The sequence below is a fragment of the Paralichthys olivaceus genome, chromosome 18 (assembly GCF_024713975.1).
Source record: "Paralichthys olivaceus isolate ysfri-2021 chromosome 18, ASM2471397v2, whole genome shotgun sequence".
NCBI classification, from domain to species: domain Eukaryota; kingdom Metazoa; phylum Chordata; class Actinopteri; order Pleuronectiformes; family Paralichthyidae; genus Paralichthys; species Paralichthys olivaceus.
In genome coordinates, this window is record NC_091110.1 from 7802776 (window position 1) to 7827415 (window position 24640).

At 41.7% G+C, this 24640-nt stretch overlaps 3 protein-coding genes across 3 annotated transcripts; 2 read left to right on the forward strand and 1 right to left on the reverse strand.

Moving 5' to 3' along the window:
* Positions 1-336: 336 nt before the first annotated feature.
* phyhd1 (phytanoyl-CoA dioxygenase domain containing 1) lies at positions 337-5382 on the forward strand. Its single transcript, XM_020082318.2, has 11 exons — positions 337-576; positions 2231-2389; positions 2706-2781; positions 2877-2924; positions 3015-3070; positions 3150-3212; positions 3374-3395; positions 3659-3787; positions 3933-4049; positions 4571-4697; positions 5051-5382. The coding sequence occupies exons 1-11, from the start codon at positions 544-546 to the stop codon at positions 5097-5099; spliced, it is 879 nt and encodes a 292-aa protein (XP_019937877.1). The 5' UTR covers positions 337-543; the 3' UTR covers positions 5100-5382.
* A 320-nt stretch (positions 5383-5702) lies between these two features.
* Positions 5703-9942, reverse strand: dolk (dolichol kinase). The gene is made up of 2 exons (XM_020082317.2): positions 9798-9942; positions 5703-9125 (listed from the first exon to the last, which is right to left on the reverse strand). The coding sequence occupies exon 2, from the start codon at positions 8982-8984 to the stop codon at positions 7413-7415; it is 1572 nt and encodes a 523-aa protein (XP_019937876.1). The 5' UTR covers positions 8985-9125; positions 9798-9942; the 3' UTR covers positions 5703-7412.
* A 341-nt stretch (positions 9943-10283) lies between these two features.
* Positions 10284-24640, forward strand: nup188 (nucleoporin 188). The gene is made up of 43 exons (XM_020081992.2): positions 10284-10387; positions 10865-10919; positions 11166-11239; positions 11328-11412; positions 11513-11593; positions 11879-11923; positions 12038-12130; positions 12267-12386; positions 12521-12732; positions 12925-13039; positions 13416-13616; positions 14290-14370; positions 14461-14553; positions 14662-14781; positions 14865-14991; positions 15142-15300; positions 15584-15710; positions 15815-15902; positions 16006-16082; positions 16165-16279; positions 16450-16570; positions 16654-16720; positions 17212-17337; positions 17459-17699; positions 17802-18008; positions 18101-18270; positions 18371-18440; positions 18530-18597; positions 18690-18885; positions 19078-19155; positions 19272-19357; positions 19442-19584; positions 19671-19849; positions 20480-20680; positions 21601-21693; positions 21796-21948; positions 22070-22207; positions 22300-22374; positions 22528-22743; positions 22880-23011; positions 23094-23167; positions 23257-23386; positions 23865-24640. Exons 1-43 carry the CDS (start codon positions 10362-10364, stop codon positions 24042-24044), a joined length of 5238 nt encoding a protein of 1745 aa, XP_019937551.2. The 5' UTR covers positions 10284-10361; the 3' UTR covers positions 24045-24640.

Genomic DNA, 24640 nt, shown 5'->3' on the forward strand with positions numbered 1-24640 from the left:
CTTCTTCCAGGGCAAAGTCCTGAGGGCTGACGAGGTTTAACTGAGAAGTGTTTTTTTAACACTTAAGAAGAAGACTAATAAAGTTACAATAACACTACATCACTCCTGCTCAGAAATGATGACACATTATTTGTTATCTGAGATGTTTCACCAGCCTCTGCTGCCTCATTGACTGAGAAAATGACAAAGTAAACACCCTGTGATGTCCATTATTTCCCTCTTCTGGGTATTACTAATAATCTATGATTAATCTGAAATCCAAATAGAACAAAGTAGAGTATGAGTATGTTGGCTCCTGCGACTACCGGGAATGGCAACTAGATGGCGCCGTGGCTCATTTGTGTCACAACAACGACACGAGCGACACCTAGAGGCCATCACTGACCGCTGCAGCTCTACCGTGAGCCTCTGAAGAGCGAGGAAGGAGTTAAAGTCCAAAATCCTCTTAGAGCTCTGGTGGTTACACTTTAAATGACCTAATAGGTCACATGGTCGGAAACCAGCGTTGAACTGGGGCGGATTCCTGTGTCCGAGCAGAACAACATGGACTTCATGTCAGACCGTGATGTGCAGAAGGTGAGCGAGGCAATACTGCGATTGACTCTTTGCCTTTAAATGCTCGGTTTGATGACGTGTGTGCAAAGAGTTTATATGGAGGTGTGTGTGCACCTCTTTATATACAGTCTATGGTGTGCACGTGTTGGACTCATTAGTTTATTGCTTCTGCGTCACGTCGACGGCGTAGGTACGGCGTCGACGTGACGCAGTCGTTGAGCATTCGAAGTTCGAGGGAACGCGTTGCTCTGCAATTCACCGCTATGCCGCTAGGGGGTGTGGCTGTGTGTTTGTGTGGTTATAGCCGAATCCTCGCTTTTTCTTCCGTAAAGTAAACAATGGCGACCGAGGTGCAGCAGCTGTATTTGGAGTTGGAGCTCATCAATATTGAAGAACAAATGCTTATATTGCAAATGTTGAAGCGCGGGCGACAGAGAAGACGTTTGCAGAGGTGGTTTTTACGACGAGGAAGAAAGACCGGAAAAAGCGTTCTGAGCGGACCAATCACAGCGCTTGCGTGATTGGAGGTCCGCGTCGGTCGACGTGACGCAGAAGCATAAACTAGGAGCATAATGCCTTTTTTCAATGCAAAATAATGAACTTTGAGGCTGAATTTCTCCAAAATGATACAGTAAATATGCTTGATACTGAGTGAGTGAACAGTCAGGATGGTCCTGAGATCAAGTGTACAAACCTTTGTCAGAAATTATGGATCAGAGAGATTTTACAGTAGAGTAGATATTGCACATAATGCCCTTTTCAATTCAAAATTATGAACTTTGAGGCTGAATCGCTCAAAAATGATACAGTAAATATGCTTTATACTGAGTGCGTGAACAGTCAGGATGGTCCTGAGATCAAGTGTACAAACCTTTGTCAGAAATTATGGATCAGAGAGATTTTACAGTAGCATAAAAGATTGGCTCGCTCCATATCATGGACTACCTGCATTTGCCATGCATTCTGTAATACGGGCGCACTTCAAATAAGGCAAGATGAAAATCTGCTCACTTGACCACGAAAAGACGAACATCTGCTCACTTGACCGCAGTGAGATATTTCCTGTCTAAAAGAAGAACCATGCAGAAATTTAACTGAATTGAAAAATGCCTCTAATTTGTACATTTTAGGGCTATATAGCAAATAATTATTAGTTAATCTACTGATTATTTTCGCAATAAACCAAGTAATCCTTGTTTTCAAAACTAGAGAAAAAGTTTTTAAAATACCAAGCATACTAATTAGTCCAATGCATTGTCCTGAAAATTCTTGATTGTCAAAACCGCAGTCCGATTCATCAATCAAAACAGTTGCCAATTTAATTTCTGCTGATTGACTAAATAAATTCAATCGAATTGTGGAAGTTTTGCAGTTCTTATTTCTCACCCCACATAGCAAACTAATTCAAATAATTGAATCTATATGTGAAGTGAAACAAATCCAATTTATGGCAAATGAAACCTATTTTATGATAACACTCTTCTTTACCTGTTTCACATTTATTTGTTTTATATGATTGTAAACTGAATATCTATAGTTGCTTAAACAAAACCAAAACCAAACAAATCTTTATGTGGTAAAAACTGGAAGCTGTCATGAAAGAATATGCTGCAGACATGCGTTGCCTTTTCAACCGTGTGAATCTGTGAAACTGACTCTGCGTCCCTCTTGACAGTACACGGAGGACGGGTACGTGGTTCTTGACGGGCTGCTGACCCCCGACGAGTGTGATGAGCTGAGGCAGAGGATGGCGGAGATCGTGGACCAGATGGACGTGCCGGAGCACTGCCGCACCACCTTCTCCACCGTTCACGATGAGCAGCTGAAAACACAGGTGACTTAGTGAAAAGTACCGGGATAAATCTTTGAACAGCGTCAGCAGTTAATTCAACTGTATTTCTTTCACATGCTTTCCATTACTTCGCACGTGAAGATGCAGGTAAGGTTCTTTAAATACAGACAGTGTGTTTGTAAGGTCACAGTCTGTAGTGAAGATACATTATCTCTCTTTTAGCTCTTTTACCTCGACCCCAGACGTCCTCCCTCTCATGTCAATAGAAAAATCTTATGTCAACAGTCAGTGTCTGTATGTGTGTAACATATGATTCTCTGGCAGATCAGGTGACCGATGTTAACCTTCTGATCTGCAGGGAAACACTGACTATTTTATCACCAGCGGAGATAAGATACGCTTTTTCTTTGAGAAAGGAGTTTTTGATGACAAAGGTGAGCGCTGTTGAAATTATTCACAAATAAATGAATAAAAATAATGAGAAAGCGAAATTCCAGATGAGACTGACAGAGCTTTTCTTCACCTGCAGGTGAATTCATCATTCCAAAGCAGCGATCACTGAATAAAGTTGGTCACGGTAAAGATTTCTACTTGAATTCTCCGAACACCATGTTCATGTTTGAGTTTGTGTTGAAGTCCCTAACTAATCCTGTTCTTCTTCTTTAAGCTCTACATGCCTATGAGCCGTTGTACAAAAAAGTCACACATTCAACCAAAGTTCAGGTGAGTGATTGTTGAACGGTGTTTAATGAATGAAGAACAGGAAGAAGTCACAGAATTACCATCAGTCATTTTCTCTTAGGGCATCGCCAACAAGCTGGGTCTCATAAATCCTGTGATACTGCAAAGCATGTACATTTTTAAGGTAAAGAATCTACCTACCTCATACCCACCTACCTAAATACCTTTACCTACTGACCTACCTACTTACTTACTTATCAACTGATCATTTTCTTTCTTAGGTTAGTCCACATTTTGAATAACTCATTTTTATTTAAGTCATTTTTCATTCTCTATCTTTTCCAGCAACCAGGAATAGGTGGAGAAGGTAAGAAAATCAAGAATGTTCTAATTTTATCATTTTTATAACTAAATCCATGTATGTATGTATGTATTATATCATGTGTATATGTTTACACTACATTGATTAAAAAACTTCTTATTAGTACTTTACACTCATGCAAAATATTCTTCCCACTAAAATCTACATATTACAAGTTTGCTTAGAATGTGAGTGAGTTTATACTAAAAGTGTGTTCATAGTTAAAGTTTGTTTATAGTGTGAGTGTTAATCTGATTCTTGTTTCTCAGTGACACCTCATCAAGACGCCACATTTCTGTACACGGAGCCTCTGGGCAGAGTTATGGGGATGTGGATCGCTCTGGAAGACACCACTCTGAACAATGGCTGTCTGTGGTTTATTCCTGGGTCCCAAAACAGTAAGATCATAATGTACTGTAACTCATCTTACTCAGTAGTTTACTATTCTATTAATACATAACAAGGATGGATGGTTTTGGTATTCCAAACCAGTTTCTGTGCTTATTCTTTGCATGTGAAGGTTCATCCATCTCCTCTCCTCAGGTGGTATCTCTCGGCGTATGGTGCGTACCACAGAGGGCACCTCCAACCTGACAGACTTCATCGGAAAAGAGATGACGCACAGTGCAGAGAAGTTTATTCCTGTACCTGTTAAAAAAGGTAATTGACTTCTGTCTTTAATTTTACATGTAGACCTGACAGGTAATTGAAGACTTGATCTGAGTGAGGATGTTTTGTGGATTTACAATTTGTTCCTTGTTCACATGTTGAGTGAACATGCATTCATTTATTATGGATTCAGAGTTTGATCCAACTCTGCTGAAGAAACATCTAAATAATATGAAGGATGTGCATTTTGTAGTATTTAGTGTATTTCCCAAAATGTCAAACTACTCCTTTAATGAATCTACTGAAATGATTACTTTGAATAGTTTATCCAGTAAAAAATGTTTAGGATTATTGTGAAGGAATGTTGGACCAGCCTCACACATTACATCTGTTCAGCACCATAGTTCAGGTCAGGCTGAGAGAATGAATTCCACAATAGAAGAAAAACTGACCAAAACAATAACTGCTGGTGTGAAGTGGCCAGACGCATTGTTACGTTTTGGATTTTTAGATAACTTGGCTAAAACAAATAAACTATGACAGGCCTTATTCAGTACTTTTTCTGTGTTCAGGTGGCGTGGTCCTGATCCACGGTGAGGTGGTGCATCGCAGTGCTGAGAACAAATCAGAGGACTCTCGCCACGTGTACACCTTCCACATCATGGAATCCCAGGACACCCGGTGGAGCCCCGAAAACTGGTGGGTGTTGAGATGGTGGATTTGTGTTGTTTCTACTGTCGACAGTTAGTCAGGTGATTCCAGCAGCAGCGCTTCTCAGTCTCATCCTGAGACATAAAGTAACACTGTGTACTTTAACATATACTGTAATGTATATGAGGAAAAATGCAATGAGCTGAATTCATCAGCAGTTAAAACTGTTTAACACTTTTATAGAAACTCGTCAGGCTGGAAATTAAGTGTCTTTTAATCAACAGATGTAATTATTAGGAAATGAGGTTAAATGTAAGTTACCACTATCCTATTACATTTAAAAAATGATGACCCTATTCTGGAACTCATCTGTGATGTTTCCATGTGTTTGGTCTTTAAAGGCTGCAGCCCACTGAAGAGCTTCCCTTCCCTCCGCTCTACACCAAATGAAAGACATCGGGCTGCACAGACACAAGATCCTGTCTGTCCTGAAGAGCGACCAACATGTATGAACAGTTTAAAGCATAGCTCATGTGCTCATGGCTGGTTTTTAATCTTCCATGACACCATGTGTTGCTCTGAGCTGCGTGTAGATTATAGACCATAATGACGGCTTGTGGCCAAATACTGAATGATTTCAACAGAAAATGTGAATTTTTTTGAATGGACTGAGAAATGAATTTGAATTGAACCATTTTTTTAAAAATACAACTGATCTTTAGATCTGCTTTTATTCAGAGTCTTCTCATCAACAGTTTCACCAATCAGCATTTCTCTTGTTCAAGCTCATTTTACTTTTCAGATTTGTGTCAAGAAGATGGCAGATTCCTATTTTTACAGACAAGCAGTCAGAATTTCTACTTTCAAGTATGTTGATTTTAAGACGCAACTCAATAGAAAAACATCTTTAAGTATGAATCATTATAAACAACATCCAAAATTCTTTAGATACATTTGAAATCAAACTGAGACACCAAAGGGTTAATGTTGACATCTCATTGACAGGTTCCTCCTCTCCATCCTCACACCAGCATTAAAATAATGGACTGAAAATTGGAGGAATATCACTTTTATCTTTCTCTCTGGACTCACTTAACATGCAATATTACATTTTTCAAAACATAAGGATGATGGCAAAAACAATATACTAGAAGAATCATGCTCATAAACCGTCATCACATTAAAAAATAACTCTTACAGAAGAATGGAAACTAAATTTATTCTGAAAACACATTTCAGGTTCTGAACTGATGCACCTTCATCTCAGAATGATGACATCAAACACTGACTGTATGTAAAGATGAACAACGATTGCCCCCTGGTGGCTGGATGCAGTACGGGGTCATAAACTTAGCCTCCATGTTAGTACATGGGACAGGGGGCAAACTTAAAAAGTCAAATAATTATTTCAAAGATGGTTTCTGTCATTTTAGGTAGTTCTTAGTTACTTGATGCGATTAAAAACTGGGTGAAACATCATTACTGAGACTGACTTGCGATGGGTCGAGTGCTTGTATAACTGATCACTACTGCTGAAATGATGTCATCACCACAGGATGACAGCATTTGTATCAATAATTTGACATTTTCGCTTCTTTTCTGGATAGTGGAGGTAAAAGGAGTCGTGTTGTCCATTTTTATATAAAGTCTATGGATCTAGCCTAATGATATCTGAAGATATTTCTATAAATTAAATAACTTAAATTAATAATACTAGGAAGGGCCTGTGTTCATTAATTTGGCCCAAATCATATCTACAGAGTCCAAAAGTATGTGATGTAATGAAGGCTCAGTATCACAAAGAAATGTATACGTTAAGTTTACCCTTAATGGTCCCATCAAACCACAGAAATATTAAGCAAATAAAATGTACCGAACAGAAATATACTGTAGTATATCTGTGGACATGTTACAGTACTGGATTTCACATTAGTGTCATGCAGGAGCATAGTGAGTTTCTGCCATACTGAAGTATAAACCAGCCCTTATAAATGAGTTGAGCGGGGCTGCCATGCTTTCATCTACAGCATTTACAATAGAAGGTAACGTGTGATAGAAAATTTACTTGTTAAGGCAAATGTTTTCATCAGTGAGTCCTTCGTCATATTGCCATCATCAAAATCTCATGATCGTCTAATAATGAAAAAGGTTGATCAAGAAACAGACATTTCAACAAGCTAACTTTAAATAATGTTCTTCAAAGGCAATACAGAAGGCATATAATTCCAAGAAAGGGACAAGATAGGACAACCTCCTATTTGATGATCGACATGTGCCTTCTAGCATCATCTGTATATTCAGAATCCAGTGCTTAAAAATACAATTTTTCCAATTTATCTGAATCTTTTGCATAAATCAGTTATTTAGTACCTTCATGACAAGACGGTGAAATGCAAAGAGACCATACACCACTGCTGTCAGAATATTTAGCAACTCTTCTTCACATTTCTTTATAACTTTCTGAATTGTGAAATGTTCGTCTCTTTCCTTATACTCATACTGAAATGACTTGTGCTCTGAAGACAGCAGACTGTTGCCAGAGACAGTGAGCACATTCGGTTGCTGCCACACTGGTTTGTTGACATAAAAATGACCAGGCTCAGTTAAGCTGTCAGCTTTTCATCATTTCTTTCTTGTGCCAGAGAAAATAACTTCACCGATTCCTAAGGGGACTTCTATCCCTTTGATTATCTTTTTTTGTTTCCCTCCCAAATTGACCATTCTTGCTTCCCCCCAGGAGACAGTGTTGGGCCATCTGTCTGTTCAGAGCAGCAGCAGGATGAAAAGGTAGAGCGGGAGAAAGAGGTTGTCTATTTGAAAGGTGTAGGCCTCCAACATGGCCACCAGAGTGATGGAGCCAACGATCCACGAGTAGGTGGAGTTCAGATTGATACCCCCATCGAAGATGAGAAACATGGCTACAGCGATGATTTGGGCAAACACAGATGTTGCAGTCCCCTCCATGGTTTTCTTAGTGCCAGGCCAGCGGATCTCCCCCATGGTGCTGCCGAACACTGACGCCACAGTGTCTCCGACCCCAACAGCCAGCACCCCTGCGTAAGGCACCAGGCCGCCCGCACCAGGAAGTATCCCCTTAGGGGCGCAGGGCCCAGGGAACAGCCATATGGGCAGAGACATGCCCAGCAGCAGGTAGACATGGGTCAGGATGAGAGGCCCAGAGTCACGCTCATCCAGGAACAGTGTGAGCAGCTGCCTGAGCAGCTGACCCAGTGGCCTGATCCGAAAGTAACGCACATACTCCAGGAACAAGAAAATAGCCAGGCAACCCACAGATGCCACGTGAAGCAGCTGTCTGTCATATATGAGCCCTGGAACATACGTGGCCACAATAATCAGATGGAAGTACTTCCTGACAACAGTCGAGGCCTGGTGCTTCTTGGACCCAGACTGGCGCTGGTAGTTCTGGTGTAACACAACACAGGTGGCCACGACAGCCAGAAACACCCAGTACCCCAACAGACAGAGTCTTCTGTCATTTAACGTGAGAAAGTCCAGCAGCCACATGATGGGGTGTCGGCCGATGAACAGGGAGAGCCACGGCATGAGGATTCCCAGACACAGGACGGCCGTCATCATGTGGAAGAAAAGCGAGGACACCCAGGTCTCTGACTCCATGAAACAGAAGAGCAGGGCGAAGAAAACACCCAGCAGCAGTGAGCCCACCACCACCACCGGCAGGAAATAGTTCACTGGATCTCCTTTGACCTCTGCCAGGTTCAGGGAGCGCTTGATGAGCTGGTTGACGATGAAACTGATTCCACCAACAATTAACAGCGCTTCTCCAGGTGTGAAGCAGCGTGGCAGCAGATAAAGTACGATCAGGCTGAGATACACGAAGATCAGAAGTACCTCTAACACTTCAATGACCTCAGACACCGTAAGTGTCTGTTTTGTTGTGTAAAGAATGGCGCTGCCGGACATGCCTGCGATCACACAAGTGTTTGTAGGCACAGGTCTGGTGATGCCGAGCGCAATCAGAGAGAGAAACAGAGCCAGCATCATGCCTGTGATGGTGACAACCATGGAGAAGCGCTCAAAGTAGACATTCCCTGAGTCGGAGCACTTTTCTCTCAGTACCAGACCGAGCAAGGGCATCACCATGGAGGCCGGTACGATACCGCTATTTGCTGCTGGCCGAAACTGGAACACGGCACCTCCTGACCGGAGCAGACGGTCCCATTTGTGCTGCACGTAGAAAGCTTGGATGACGAGGGCTATGCTGCACCAGGAGTGCTGGTTCCAGACCGCCATGTGGACGCATAGCACCACAGCCAAAACCACGGTGGACTCCACCAGCACTGGATTGATCTGCATGGCTGCGGGGTGGAGGGCTTTGCAGGGAGGGAGGGAGGGAGTGAGTGAGTGTGGAGGGTCGATCTGAGCAGATGGTCAGCAACAATGACGGCCTTCTTCTGTCAGTTCCTCACTCTGGCACACTTCATCATTTGGCCGGCACTTATCAGAGAAAAGAGGAGAAGAGACATTAGATCAGTCAGGAGGAAAATGTCATGAGTTTGTAAACAAATAAATTAAATTATCTAGGGTATCATACAATTCTGACAAACTTGTTGTGACACTGGGTGTATTGATTCGAGCTTTTCCCAGTAGTGAACCTTGATCATGCTTTATCAGCTGTCTGCCATGAACTATGATCAGACTGAACATTCACCCAGTCAGTGTTGGTTGACACACACACACACACACACACACACACACACACACACACACACACAATCTGACCACATGAGGGAGACTCTGGAGGAAATAGAAATGCAACCTTTTGTTCCGTATGTGTGTGTGTGTGTGTGGTGGGGGGGGTCGGAGTTGCACTGACTTTCTGCTGAGGCTGAATCAGCTGTGCTAGCAGCGGGCTACTATATCTGACATATCCGATGAACACAGTGAAAATAAAACACCAGACAAAACAACAGCTCCGGGTCAGTTGCATCCTCGCAGCAGTGAGGAGCCAGTTCCTTTGCAGATCGGGGCAGATGATGCTGCTGCTGCTGCTGCAAACCGGAGCAGCATCGAGCTAACTAGCGGGGAAACAGCTGAGAGAAGCGGCTAAAGCTTCACACCACAGAGACGAGAGAGAAGAACCTGACGGACGAACACATGCGAACCTACCACACAGCAGCAGCGATGGACGGAGGAGTGAGCCGGAGGTTCTGCTTTCTGTCCTTTGTCAGCTGCTCCTCTCACACCCAGCAGGACGGGGCCATGTTTGACAGCCGGGTCACGTGGTACGAAAGTAAAAAAAAAAAAAAAAAAAGTCTTAAAGGTTTATTATTATTATTATTATTTACATTTTGTTTCTTTTTACATTCATATAAAATACAAGAAATATATAGTGGTTCTTTAGCACATGTATGTACATATATACATTTTTTTATTTTTTATTAAGCTACACCCCTCAGTTGCATTAAAGCTGCTTCAGTTTAAAAAACATAAATGAAACATATTAGCATTGGTGAAAATATAAATGATATTCGACTAAAGATGTAAGAAACTACATTTATTCTACTCTATGTTTTTATTATTATTTTGGGAGAATTTACGAATTTCTAACAGTTACCTCCGGACGTCGGCGGTAGAGAGACAAAAAAAATTCAAATCTACTCGGTGAAGAAGAAACTGATGACGACAGTGAGGACGTAACAGCGCAGCAGCCAATCAAACGGCAGGAAGAAGATGGCGGAATCGGAGCTGACCGTTAGGTAGGCTGATAGCAACACATCTCAACGAAGGTTTACTTCGTCTAAATAGTTGTTCTCGAGGTGTTTACCAGTGCGTGGACATTAATACGGGACGTGTGTGTCTGTCGAGTTGGAGCAGCAGCCATGTTTGCTCTCGACAGCGCGTGTTTTGAGATGTTAGCGCCACGCTGACTTAGCTTAGCAAGTGCTAGCATTGAAATGTTTGAATGGCTTTTCAGCAGCACGGCGTGTCAGCCGCATGTCAACAACAGCATGTCAGCACTCAGCTGTCTGCCCACAGACCAGCTCTGGTCATTTAACCCCACGAAGAGCCTGCGTTCGATTTGTTTTTAAAATGCTCCAAAACTTGCTGCTGTAACCGGCACTGGTTAGTTACGATAAAGGAGAAGCTAATGGAAGTGTTTGATAGTTAATCCTGTGTAGTGTACATTTATATCAGATGTCACTTAGCTAAAGTAAAGCCCCTCTTTCTCTTAGGAGCTGTCGAGAATTATGGACCATCCTGCTGGGAAGATCTGCGTTACGAGAGGCGGTATGTCTTCTTAACCACCTGTTGTCATGCACTGTGAATGCTCGAGTGTGTAGCTAGCATAACATTGTAGATGAATTGGAGATAGATAAAGAGGAATATCTTTAGGGACCCCAGATCGTCTCATTTATACATGATCCTTAAATCTTATGAATGATTTGTGTTCTTGAGGCAATACATAAAATTACACTAACAGCTGGACTACAAGTGGCTTTTTGTCTCTTCTCATGAAATGTTTGATGACCACAGGCTCAGATAGATGCAGAACTGGACAGACACAGAGACAGACTGCATCAAGGACTCCGTTACTACAAACCACCCAGGTATAGTTACAGTTATTTTGGTCTTGACATCAAATATGCTACTTTTTTTTTTCAATGGGAAGGGTAATTGTCATTTCCCCTGTTCTAGCACATCCTCTGCTGGGAAAGTGAAGGAGAACAAAGATGTTGCACAGCCACTAAAGGACTTCGGTCTGAGGATCAGTAAACTGTTGGTAAGTGTTAAAATGCCTTAATGTTTTATGTAGAATGTGATTTACTGTTTTCATTTGGTGCATATCATGATGATTTAATAACAATGTCATAACATTACAGGCTCTTGATGAGCAGCAGAGTGTGCAGCTTTTGCAGTGCTACCTACAGGAGGATTACAGAGGAACCCGCGATTCATTAAAGGTGCCTCTTCTCACTTGCTTAATTAGTTTTGAATTTAAAGAATGTGCCTGAAAATCTTTTCTCTTGTTCAGCATTTATAAAAGAGCCTCCTTAAGTCAGTTTAATAGAAACATTTATGCTCATAAATATTTAATGTGATGATATATCTACCAAATTTTTAACTTTTTGTCTAAATCTGTTTTGTGCGTGAGATTTAGTAATTCAATGACTTATGCAGCAGATGTTTGCCAAAGAAAAGCTTTTATTGTGAAAGATATTAAGTGAATAACCGAGTCTTCTGTACAGGTTGTTCTCAAGGATGAGCGACAAAGCCAATCACTGCTACTGAAGGTCAGTACAGAGATCTGCAATTATTTATTTACTCTATTGTTTCACGTAGTTCTTCATCATCATGGCAACTTATGTAATCAAGTCTTCATGACCTATGTGTGTGTTTATTTACAGATAGCTGACTATTACTATGAGGAGCGCATGTGTCTGCTCAGATGTGTCCTCCTCTTGCTGACATACTTTCAGGATGAGCGACATCCATACAGGGTGAGAAACAGTTGGATTTAGTTCACAACATCTCATAATTTAAGAACATAACTTTGTTTGTTGATTCTCACTGAAATCAAGTTTATTTGATGTTGCTTCTCTCACATAAATCTGGGTGTGTTTGTTATTTGTCCAGGCTGAGTACTGTAACTGTGTCAATAAACTGGAGAAAGACCTGGTGAGCAACTACCAGTCACAGTTTGAGAGCCTTTTTAAAGCAGAAGCACCAACATGGGAAACCCATGGAAATCTCATGGTAATTTGCTTCATTTATTTTGTATGTATTATATATTGTAACCTAGATCAACTGTAAATATAATGTGTTATTCAATTATTTGACATGAAGTCAGATCTTACATTTGTTTGTCAAAATAATGTTTTCTGTACCAGACGGAGAGGCAGGTGTCACGGTGGTTCCTGCAGTGTCTGAGAGAACAGTCTCTGCTGCTGGAGATCATCTTCCTGTACTATGCTTACTTTGAGATGAGACCGTCCGACCTGCTGAGCTTCACAAAGATGTTCAAGGAGCAGGGGTTTGGTTTGCGACAGACCAACAGACACCTAGTAGACAAAAGCATGGACTCATTGGTTGACCGCATTGGGTAAGAGCACAAAGGGTTTGTGTTTATGAGCAGACAGAGGAAGCATTAAGTTGGGTGCTGCTGGTAAAATGATCAGGATACATTGCCAGATGCACTTCTTTATGTAAACACAGAAACATTTATGCTCATAACTTGCTTATCATATAATTCCTAATGATCTTTAATAACTTTCATTTGTCTTTTTGGCTGCAGATATCTGAGTTCTCTCATCCTGGTTGAAGGAATGGACATAGACTTCCTGCACAAGTGTGCCCTAGAAGACTGTACAGAGCAGCATCAGTTCTCCAGTGCTCCAGACGTCATCAAGGTATGATTTCACTCTCTAGATGCAGCAGATATAAGTATGTTGTAGTGAATCCCAACCATACAGTGTTTATGAAGGACTAAAAAAGCAACATACTTGGTTAAATTCCAGCTTTTCTGGTAAAAAAAACTTTCAGTCTGTATTCAAACTGAAAGTATGACTTCTCACCCCCCATAAGGTTACAATGCAGATGGGTTGTGATCTGCTGGTATATTCTTTAGATTTTATTGACTTCTCAAACCCTCAAGTGCTGCATCCTCTGTTGTGATGACTAATTTCGATGAGTCAATGTCTCTAAATAACCTCAACAAATCCTTAGTCTACAGTTTTACGTACCACTCAGACATCTGAAGGTGTATTCTTTATCTGCCTTTTCCAGGAGATGAGTCAGTTGCTGCTGACATTCGGTGACATCCCTCATCACGGGCCGGTGCTGCTCGCTTGGGTCCTCCTGAGACACACATTGAGACCGGACGAGTCCAGCCCGGTGATCAGGAGGATAGGCAACACTGCTCTGCAGCTGGGGGTGTTCAAGTATATTTCAACCATGTTGAAAGGCCTTGGAGTCTCAGGGAATAATGTAAGAGAACACCAGGTGTAATGCACATTTGAAGGTTACTGTATTCAATGGTTACTGTGTGGCTTTGTAAACATTTTAAGTTTTTGGAGAACTCTGACTCTATGGCCTCCATTAACCTAAACTGCTCCAATGACATTACTTTGCTGTACACCTCATAACAGGGCCTTTAGTTAGTCTTAATTAAAAGCCTCAGAGTGGTGGTTCTCTAATCTTATTCTTTGGAGTGCTTCTGATTTTCTCAGAGGTAGTTAAATGTAATCACATGGGTCCTCAGACCTTAATCACACTCTGATGAAATGACTCAAATGAAAACCATGTGGCAGACAGGAAACATGTTGTACTTTGGACAAGTTTTATAGCTTAGATCTGAGAGAAATCACAATGATGCCTCTCATTCTCTATAATCGTAGGGGAGCCAAACATTGAAGGCACTGCAAACGTCATTGCATTTTAAAATTCCACCCCCACATTTAACAAAAGCCCAAATGGATGATTTGGTTTGAGCTGTGAGGGGAGTTTTACCTCAACACCATCTTTATTATGTGCATCACAAATATTTATCTATCCTGATTTTCACATTAATAAACGCACAAGTAGGCACCTGCATCTGTTCTCTATGTATTTGTGTTATCCATAAAATGTTATCTCTCACTCTCTGACTCTTTCCCTTCAGTGCACAGCAAGCACAGCAAAGATGTGTATCTACGGACTCCTCTCATTTGTGATCACTTCTTTTGAAGAAGAAAGCTTACAGGTACGTGGTCAGATTTTAGATCTCTACATTATTTCTTTTACATTTGAAACTTTTGTTTGTAACATGTCTTCACCATACTGAATGCTGCAGACTGACGGTGTGGCAACGCAGTGCTCCCACCTAATTGATGCTGCTTGTGAGGTCCTTTCTGCTCCGAATCTGGCTGAAGTCTTTTGGGAAATGGTGAGAAAAGAAAACGCTGAAGACACTCTTATCAATAAATAATATCAATGCAATTGGATAAGTACAAGTGACAAAAAAAATGAGACCTGTTGTCAATTTTTATTCCAGAAACCAAACATGGGATTGGGAATGATCCTGGACAGTGCGGTTGGGATGTTCCCTCACAAGATTGGACCACTGTTACAACTTCTAACTGCTCTTCTGTCAAACAAGTCGACAGTGAAAAAGGTAGATTTCACACCTTCACAGATTAGACAAACACTTAACATTGCCTTATGAAAATGGTTTAGTAATTTATTTCTGTGTGACAGGTTTACAACTTTTTGGACAAGATGTCCTTCTACACACAAGTTTACAAACATAAGCCTAATGACATCATCTCCAAGGATGATGAGACGCTGTGGAGAAGACAAACGCCAAAGCTCCTCTATCCTCTAGGTTAGGTTTGTTATTATTATTGTGAGTTTTAAGAACGGATGCAAAGTTTAGTGTGGGAATTTCTGATTCATATTTTAAGTATAAATAAGAAGATTAAAATTTTTTCTTTTCTCATCTGTTTTACCACCTCTATAAAATAAAACAAAACAGGTTCAGGGCAGACTAATCTGTGGATGCCACAGGGAGTGCTTGGCCAGGTGATGATAGGAGGTGACCAGGGCTATGTGGTGCGCTGGGACCACTCATACAGCTCCTGGACTCTCTTCACGTGTGAGGTGGAGATGCTGCTCCATGTAGTTTCAACAGCAGGTACACATCAGTCAACCTTTCACATGCAGATTAGATGCTTCTTACAAGGATAATGCTGATAAAAAAATTTCATGTGTAATGTGTCTTTGAATGTTAGATCATCTTTTTCAATGTCACAGAGAGTTAATCTATATCAGGCTTTGGATACACAGACAATATTTTTTAACAGTATCAGGTCGTTGTTGGTTTAAGTCTGAGGTTGGTTCTATAGACAGTAAAAATGTTCACCTTTACATTCAATATTATAGTAACTTGTGATGTTCTCTGGCTTTACTTGTGTCAGATGTTATAGCTCACTGTGTACGTGTGAAACCCATCCTGGATCTGGTTCATAAGATCATCAGCACAGACTGGACCGTGTCGGACTGTCTGCTGCCTCTCACTTCACGAATCTACATGCTGCTGCAGAGGTTAACTAACTTATCTAACTAACTTGTTATTTTGTAAATATTAAACTGTCTTGATAAGAAATGAATTGACTCATTTTGTGATTTGTGTGTTTACCTTCTGTCAGGTTAACGTCAGTCATCAACCCTCCAGTGGACGTTATTGCCTCCTGTGTGAACTGCCTCTCTGTTCTGGCTGCTAGGATGCCTGGGAAAGTGAGTGTGCTGGCTACTTCTAAACAGAAGTCACATTTATAATTGAAAGTAGTGTTCCTGTATACTTATCAAACATCTCATCTTTTATTTATTTTTTCTTCAGGTGTGGTCCAGTCTGCATCACACTGGTTTCCTCCCCTTTGCCTCCAACCCTTTGACCAACATGGCTCAGTGTGTGAGGTAAATTATTTTTTTCTTGCAAATCTGTGACATTTACAATCGGGAAAAGTATTAAAAAACTTGTTCTTTTCTTTCTTTCTAGTGCTGAGGGGATGAAGGCAGGTAACTATGGCAACCTGCTGGTCCAGATTGAACAGCCCAGGGGGGAGTATTCTGTGACCATCGCCTTCCTTCGTCTCATTACAACCCTGGTCAAGGTAATGGTATATTAAACTGAGATAGAGACACAGCAGTGTTTTCTACCCAGCATTGTGTATCAGCTGCTGAGTACTTCCATTGAATATCAATATAAGGAGTAAAATTATTGTTTTTAATGTGTCCTGCAGCTGTAATGTGTCTTTTTCCTTCTGTCTTTCGATGATTTCAGGGTCAGCTTGGCAGCACTCAGAACAAAGGCCTGATCCCATGTGTGTTGCTGGTGCTGAAGGAGATGTTGCCCACCTACCATAAGTGGCGTTACAACACCTATGGAGTCAGGGAGAGGATAGGTACAGACACAACCTCTGTCTTCCAAAATGAAAAAAATAAAAGCAAACATAGAAAAAACACTGATTCCTCTGTTTATCTGCAGGTTGTCTTATTTTGGAGCTGATTCACGCCATTCTCAATCTGAGCCCAGAGGGAGAAGATCAGGGCAGGTAGGGATCATTTTTGAGATTCAAGTGACTTTACAAATAGGTTGGTAGAGAAAAATAGTGAATATAATCATTACTGCAATTGAAAACAGTTGATTCAGAAGTAAACAATTCTTCTACTTGATGATAATTTATATCTCAGAATAAAACCTGGATTCTGCTTAATGTAGTTTCAAGGAGTCTGTAAAACAACAAAATGGATTTAGCTGATTTTTCAAATATATAGATATATGCAACTACTATGTAGGTTTCTGTTACAAATGATTAATTTGTTACAAAATTGAGCCATTTACTGGTCCCAGCTTCTTAAATATGAGGATTTACTGCTTTTTTGTTATGTATTATAAAGTATTTGCAGATTTGAACATGACAAATCAATGTAAGATTTTTTATGATGAAAATAAATGTTATTTGCAGCCTTTATAAATTACACGACAGACACTAATCTTGTTACTTGAAAACCTGTTGATAAACTCTTTCCTCTCTTGATGCAGCACCCCCACCCTGCAGTCTCTGTGCATCTACTGCCTGGCAAACACTGAGGCTGGACAGGCTGTCGTCAATATCATGGGAGTAGGAGTGGACACAATAGATTTGGTCCTGGCTGCACAGCCCAGCAGGTGAACATTCTGATGTGTTGATGTCTGGTTTTTCTCATTATTAGACCCTACACTCATTGTGTTGTGATGTCTGATAATGTCATTTTAATGTTTTCCTTTTCCTCTTTCTGACTGTGACCAGCTGTGGCTCTGAGGGGCCTGGTCAGACCCTGATCCAGACGGTCAAATTGGCCTTCTCTGTCACAAACAACGTCATCCGCCTGAAGCCGCTGTCCGATGTTGTGTCACCGCTGGAGCAGGCTCTGACACAGCACGGTGGTCACGGCAACAATCTCATTGTTGTTCTGGCCAAGTATATTTACCACAAACATGATCCGGCGCTGCCTCGCCTTGCAATCCAGTTGCTTAAAAGACTTGCTACAGTAAGATATCCAGTACATGCATGCATATGGTATATGTGGACTTAATTCTGTACTGTTGATTTGTACAACATAGAATATTGATGTTGAACTTCATCTCTCTAGGTGGCTCCCATGTCAGTCTATGCCTGCCTTGGAAGCGATGCAGCAGCAATTCGAGATGCGTTCCTCACTCGGCTGCAGAGCAAAACAGAAGACATGAGGATCAAGGTCATGATCCTTGAATTTCTTACTGTTGCTGTAGAAACTCAGCCCGGCCTCATCGAGCTGTTCCTCAACCTGGAAGTCAAAGATGGCAGCGAGGGCTCAAAGGTGTGAACTGCATGGATACGTGTAGTGATAAAAAAAGTATATTTTGCTGAATCTGGATTCAACGCTGCATTTTTATTTTTTCCAACCTATAGGAGTTTCTTCTTGGTGAGTGGAGCTGTCTTCATGTAGTGTTGGACCTGATTGACTCCAAACAACAGGGGAAATATTGGTGTCCTCCACTGCTCCACCGAGCTGCCCTGGCCTTCCTCCTCGCCCTCTGGCAGGATCGGAGAGACAGTGCCATCTCCGTCTTACGTGCCAAGTAAACACATTTAACTCTGACTTGGACTAATTTTCACCTTGAAAACTATGTTCGACTGGATGTTTTGAAAGATAAATATACTACTGCTTATTTTTAACAGAGAACGGTTTTGGGAGAATCTGATGACACCTCTCTTTGGAACCCTCACCCCACCTTCAGATACCACAGAGGTATTTTACTTTTTTCACTTTGCTATTTTGATTAATGGGATCATGAGTGATGTGTGTTAATTCAATATTGTGGTTTATTTTGGCCCCAGCCTTGTGTTCTGGAGACATGTGCTTTTGTCATGAAAATCATCGGCCTGGAGATCTACTATGTTGTCAGGTGATTTCAGAACCTACGGTAGTTTTCCATTTGAATCTTTTTTTCATTTGCAGACAGTATGTTATTGATGTTAACTGTTTGTGTCGTTGCAGTGGCTCATTAGAGCAGTCTCTGAAGGATGGGCTGCAGAAGTTCTCCAACGCACGACGATATGAGTACTGGTCCCAGTATGTCAAGTCTCTGGTGTGTCACGTTGCTGAGATGGAAGAAGAAGGAATCTGTTATTTTCCAGAGACCCAGATGTTGATCTCTGCCTGGAGGATGCTGTTGATTCTTTCCACCAGCCATGTATGTTAACAGGAGACTACGCTTACAGTGTTTCAGGTCATGTATTATAAGGCTGCCATGAGGAAGAGTTTGACTAAGCTAATGAGCACATTTCATAAATTACCTATAGTCTTTAAAATGGCTTGAGAAATTCAAAGTAAGTCTTGATCACACAGAACTCTGCTGCAGTGATTATTTATTTTCTGTTTTCAGTCTGATGTGATGCAGCTCACAGAGGACGCCACCAAGCTGAAGCTCTTCATGGACGTCCTGGATGGGACGAAAGCAGCTGTAAGTTTTCATACCACAAATTATTTTTGTGTAATTAATGTCTTCTCATTACTCTTATCAGTTCTTCTACATTTCTTTCTTTTACATCTCTGTCTTTCCTGATTATTGTCTCTTAGCTGACGACCCCCATGTCCGTGCCTTGTCTTCGTCTTGGGTCCATGATGACCACGCTACTGCTCATCCTCCTCAAGCAGTGGAGAGGGTGTGTATTCATGGAGAGAGCGAGTCAATGTGAACACCTGACATATTCAAACTTCTTTATCTCTAATACTCTTCCTGTTTCCAGTGTGGTAGCAACGGCTCCTGACATCCTGTCTCCCCTCTCCTTGATCCTGGAGAGCATCCCAGCTGACCAGCAGATGATGGAGAGGACCAAAGCTAAAATCTTCTCTGCACTAATTTCTGTGCTGCAGATTCAGGGACTCAACGGTACGAGGTCTTTGTCTGTGTTGGAATTAAATGTTGCCGTGTCTGTTGTTTGATCTTTTTCTTAATGTTATTTCTCTGTCAACCAGGTGGAGATATTTCCCAGCTGCCCCAGCTGTTACTGTCAGTGTGTGAGACGGTGAAAGACGAGGCGCTGGCGCTCATTGACAACACTCGCCACATGAGCCAGACAGGGGACACGATGGAGGACGAGGACAGCATGGAGACAGAGTCTGCCCGCGGCCCACAGAAGGACCAAAGAGATGGGGTGAGTGAGGCAGGACTGGAGGAATGGCAGAGGTGGGACTGTGTCATCACGGCAGCCTGTTGAGGAGTTACTAGTTACTTTTTAGATGAAATAAATTTGTTTTCCTGTGTATTTTTTGAAATAGGGGTATTATATAGGTCAGTATATCCTCCTAAAACATGTTTCTGACCTCTTGAGCATTATATCCCTAGTCTACCTTTAGGTGACCTGCTGTCACTCTCACTGGTCAAATTAACGGTGATCTCATATTATTGTGAATGTGATATGAACATTTAAAACAAATCTCACAATATTAATGAAAGTAAAAAAAAAAATCCTACATCACATTTACAGTTCAAACTAAAATGGCACTCAGCAGAACCAGTACCTGTAACCGAGGCTCAACAGTCTCCTTCAGTTCAAATTGGACCGAATTGAACACTCATAGATATCAGTTTTCAAAATATGTCTAATTATACAGCCGGTTCTGACCCGGCCCTTTGCTCTCTCTTCTCGTGTCGCACTTACTATCCTGTCAATAAAAGTGAAATACCCCCCAAAACAAGATTCATGAATTATTCTCTGGGAAATATGTGAAAAACAACAATTCTTAGATCTTTGTTCGGATCCTCACCAAAATGTTTTTACCAGGTGTGTGTGCTGGCGCTGCACTTGGCGAAGGAGCTGTGTCGCACCGATGAGGATGGAGAGCACTGGGTGTCAGTGATGAGGAATGTTCCAGTCCTTCCCTCAGTTCTCAGCGCTGTCGAGCTCAGCCTACGCTCCAAACACAACCTCTACTTCACTGAGGCTGCTCTTCATCTGCTGCTCACACTGGCCCGCACTCCACAGGTAAACACACACACTGGGAAGCGTTCTGTATTTCATGTTTAAAGGTTGGTTTGGTGATTTGTTTCTGAAATGCTTTTCATCTTAAATCAAAAGCATTAATAATAAAACTCTGGAAAATAAAGCCAGTGTCTGTGCCCCCTACAGGACTGTAATAATCACGTCTATCACTAAATTACCTGCTTGCAGCTTTCACTGCATCACCGGAGTCTTCAGCCAGAGAGACACACATATATATGAAGCAGAGATGATAGCCAGAAGTTAGTCAGTGATAAGTCGTCTTCTAGCAGTGGTCAGGCAGTGCACATGCATTTGTTTTGGGGGCATGTATATATATATGTGTGTGTGTGTGTGTGTGTGTGTATAAATAATAAAACCAGATGTAAATGTGTGCTATAAGATCAAGTACAAGAATATTATACAAAAAAGGAATCACACATCCGTAAACCAATATAACATAGCACTCAAAACTCACACAGCAGCTGACAAGGAAACATGCATCACAAATCTGAGAATTAGGATTTGACTGCTCGAAGTTTTGATATATTCTTCAGATGACCAAATTGTGTTCTGGTGATGGTGCTCAGTGGATCTAAGGGAATTTGATTTTTGATTTTTATCTGTGATCTTTAGGACTAACAGCAGGTACTTTAGTTTTGGTGGGGGTGCACGATATATATGTATCGCAAAAGACTGCTGAACCTGCAACAAATGGTGAAAATGAATGAAGAGATTCAGATCACTGACAGGTTATTTTCATCACTATGAGCAGTTGAGAATTGTGTAGCTTACTTATGATAGTCCCAGAACCTGAGGGAAAAGTAGCCAGCTCCTGCTGCTAGTTTTTCCAGGATAACCAACCATAGCTTCAGATCTTTCCTTGATGTTAAATGTTGAGGGCGTCTGTGATTGTTTGTCTCCAGGGAGCAGCAGCTGTTGCCGGAGCAGGAGTCATCCAAACCATCTGCCTCCCTCTCCTGAGCGTGTATGAGGTCTCTTCCAATGAAGCATCACAGGTGATAAAACACAGCCAGCACTTCGCTTGTCTCTGCCTTGTATGTAACATAGAAATGCTTCACGATGCAGATGTATCACAACATTTCCATGTTCCCATGCAGAGTTTCTCCCGCAAGTCCCAGGACTCCGCCTGCTGGCCGGGTGTGTACCGCCTGTGCATGTCTTTAATGGAGAGTCTGCTCAAGACTCTGCGCTACAACTTCATCAATGAAGCCCTGGACTTTGTCGGAGTGCATCAAGAACGCATTCTACAGGTAAGAAGAGATTGAAACACTTGTAGAACCCTGACTGTCTGAACAATGTCTCTTCTATTCCAACATTCACCTCTTTCTATTGTTGAGAAAACTCTCATCTTTGGTTTCCTGTCCTGCTCAGTGTCTGAACGCAGTGCGAACAGTGCAGAGTCTGGCGTGTTTGGACGAGGCCGACCACACAGTCGGCTTCCTGCTGCAGCTCTCCAGCTTCTGCAAGGAGTGGCAGTTTCACCTCCCCAAACTTCTGCGGGACATCCAGGTAAGTCCAGAGTACAGGTCCACATCAGCTGAGCTCCACAGTTACACACCTGCCTTCAGGTATTCAGTGTGGTTCTCCGTCTCTTCCCTCAGGTTAACCTGTGTTATCTGTGTCAGACCTGCACGTATCTGCTCCACAGCAAGAAGATGCTTCATCACTACCTCCAGGTCACAATCCACAACTTGATTTAATAAATTATTATATTTCTGTTTCTTTATTATAACCACCATGGTTCAGTGTCTTTGTTTTGTGCATAAAGATCCTTTGAGGATGTTTTTGTATTCTGACAAATAATCATTTTTGCTTTTGAATTTTCTCAGGCTAAAAACGGTGAGGCTTTGCCCCCTGCTCCCCTCCGCAGGACGCAGCGCCCCCCACAGACCCCGTCTAAAGAGGCAGCAGGCGGAGGTGAGAGGGAGGAGGCTGAGCAGAAGGCCCTGCTGGCCGTGCAGTGCAGCTTACTGAAGATCCTCAGCAAAACACTGGCAACCCTACAGCACTTCACTCCAGACTGCTGCCAGATCCTGCTGGACCAGGTCAGACTGCCTGTTCCACTCTGACTATTTGATCTTTGATCTGATTATTAGCTTCATATTTCTAGAATCATAAGAAACAACATGAACACACAAAATCAGCTTTTTATTCTTTTTTCTGTGTCTTCTTGTTTGTCAGTGTATGGACTTGGCGGAGTACAGGACCCTGTTTGTTCTCAGCTTCACGACTCCGGCGTTTGACCCTGATGTGGCTCCTTCATTTGGAACCCTGCTGGCCACCATCAACGTGGCTCTGAGCATGTTGAGTGAAGTACGTGTTCAGTAAGTTGGACATCATCTTTCAGCTTCATTCAGCCTTGACTTCTAAACGTGTTTGTGCTGCTTGTTTACAGATAGAGAAGAAGAAAGAGCCGGTGTCTTTGAGCATAGCCTCTCTAGCTTCATCAGAGGAGATCCAGGCTCTGAAGTGAGTTACCGAAGACTTTCTTTTCCTCCTGCTGCTGTATGAAGTATTGTTTGAATGTTTTAGATTTAATGTGTAATTCTTCTCTTCAGGTCGTTACTGATGTTCACCATGGAGAACTGCTTCTACGTCCTCATCTCTCAGGCTGTGCGATGTCTCAAAGATCCCTCCATCCTCCCTCGAGACAAACAGAGGCTCAAACAGGAGCTCAGCTCTGAACTGGTGAGAAATCATCTCTCTGATTTAAGTTTTGAATGAACAATGTTTTGCTTATCGTAAAATAACGTTTGTCTGTATCACCATACCCTTACACAACTGGTTCCTCTGTGAAGGAAACTTCCTTAAGTCCGTGTGTCCCAGACTAATTTAAAATAAACATGGTCACTAGTTAACTTTATTTTGTTCAAACAGACACTGTAGTAAATATTCTATGATGCAACATGTCCACAGCTAAGTCTTTAAGCTAACCTGATGAGCCCACCACTAAATTGAAATTGAAAAAAACTTCCTGTCTGATCAAGTTTAACTTTATAGAAAGCAAATATTCCCTATATAATTTAAAGCTGTTGATACATATAGTTGTATTATGTATGTCATCAATGGGGTTTTTTGATTTTAATTTCAATACTCTGAAAAGTACTTTGCAGTTAAGCTTGAAAAATGCTATATAAACTTAATTTCCTGTTTTTGTTACCTCCAGAGCACTCTTCTCTCGAGCCTGTCCCGCCACTTCCGCCGGGGCTCTCCATCATCTCCAGCCAGCGGCATCCTCCCCTCCACCCAGTCCAAACCACCCACACCAGGCTCCAAGGGAAGCCATGAAGGTCAGGAGCCGTTCATCCAGCTCGTTCAGGCTTTTGTCCGACTCGTGCAGAGATAGAAGGTACAATCTCAAACCTGGGCAGGTTCCCCTCAAGAACAATTACTCTCTTTTCTTTTACAAAGGAACATTGTTGTACCTCCAGTAGAGATGTACTGGTGTTAGACCTCATCCTGTCAGTTCATGCAGTAGTTAAAATATCTGATTCGGACCTGAGTGTTTATTCTAATTTTGTAATGACTTAAAACATTTAATTTTGCCAAAATTGATGTTGTAACTGAATTTGTCATGAACACAACCAAAGTGTCAAAAATGCGTCTGTAGACATTGTGGTGCTAAAGATCAGTCACTGACTGGAGTCCATCTTTCCAAGGCCTAGTTTTATAGGCCACACTAAAATGTAATTGATCAGACATGTTTCAAGTGCTACTTAACGAATTAGACCTTTCAAATAGAATCTCCTGTATACTCACTAATTGTAGTAGAACAGCACACTCTGCAACTCTGCTCTACTTTTTCTAATTCTCTTCATTTTCACTAAATCTTGATCTGAACTTTGCTATTTTCTTATCTGTTTATCCTTGTATACATTTGAAAGCAGCTGCCAACATTTGTACTTAAAAAGTGTATGTTAATAAAGGGAATTTAGTACCACA

Bases quoted from the DNA above. Each gene is read 5' to 3' on its own strand.
- phyhd1 (XM_020082318.2), top strand. From the start codon at position 544: ATGGACTTCATGTCAGACCGTGATGTGCAGAAG. The intron at 3,396-3,658 runs GTAAGAAAATCA...CTTGTTTCTCAG, and splicing joins ACCAGGAATAGGTGGAGAAG to TGACACCTCATCAAGACGCC. The intron at 4,050-4,570 runs GTAATTGACTTC...TTCTGTGTTCAG, and splicing joins TCCTGTACCTGTTAAAAAAG to GTGGCGTGGTCCTGATCCAC.
- dolk (XM_020082317.2), bottom strand. From the start codon at position 8,984: ATGCAGATCAATCCAGTGCTGGTGGAGTCCACCGTGGTTTTGGCTGTG.
- nup188 (XM_020081992.2), top strand. From the start codon at position 10,362: ATGGCGGAATCGGAGCTGACCGTTAG. The intron at 21,949-22,069 runs GTAAGAAGAGAT...TGTCCTGCTCAG, and splicing joins ATCAAGAACGCATTCTACAG to TGTCTGAACGCAGTGCGAAC. The intron at 22,208-22,299 runs GTAAGTCCAGAG...CTCTTCCCTCAG, and splicing joins AACTTCTGCGGGACATCCAG to GTTAACCTGTGTTATCTGTG.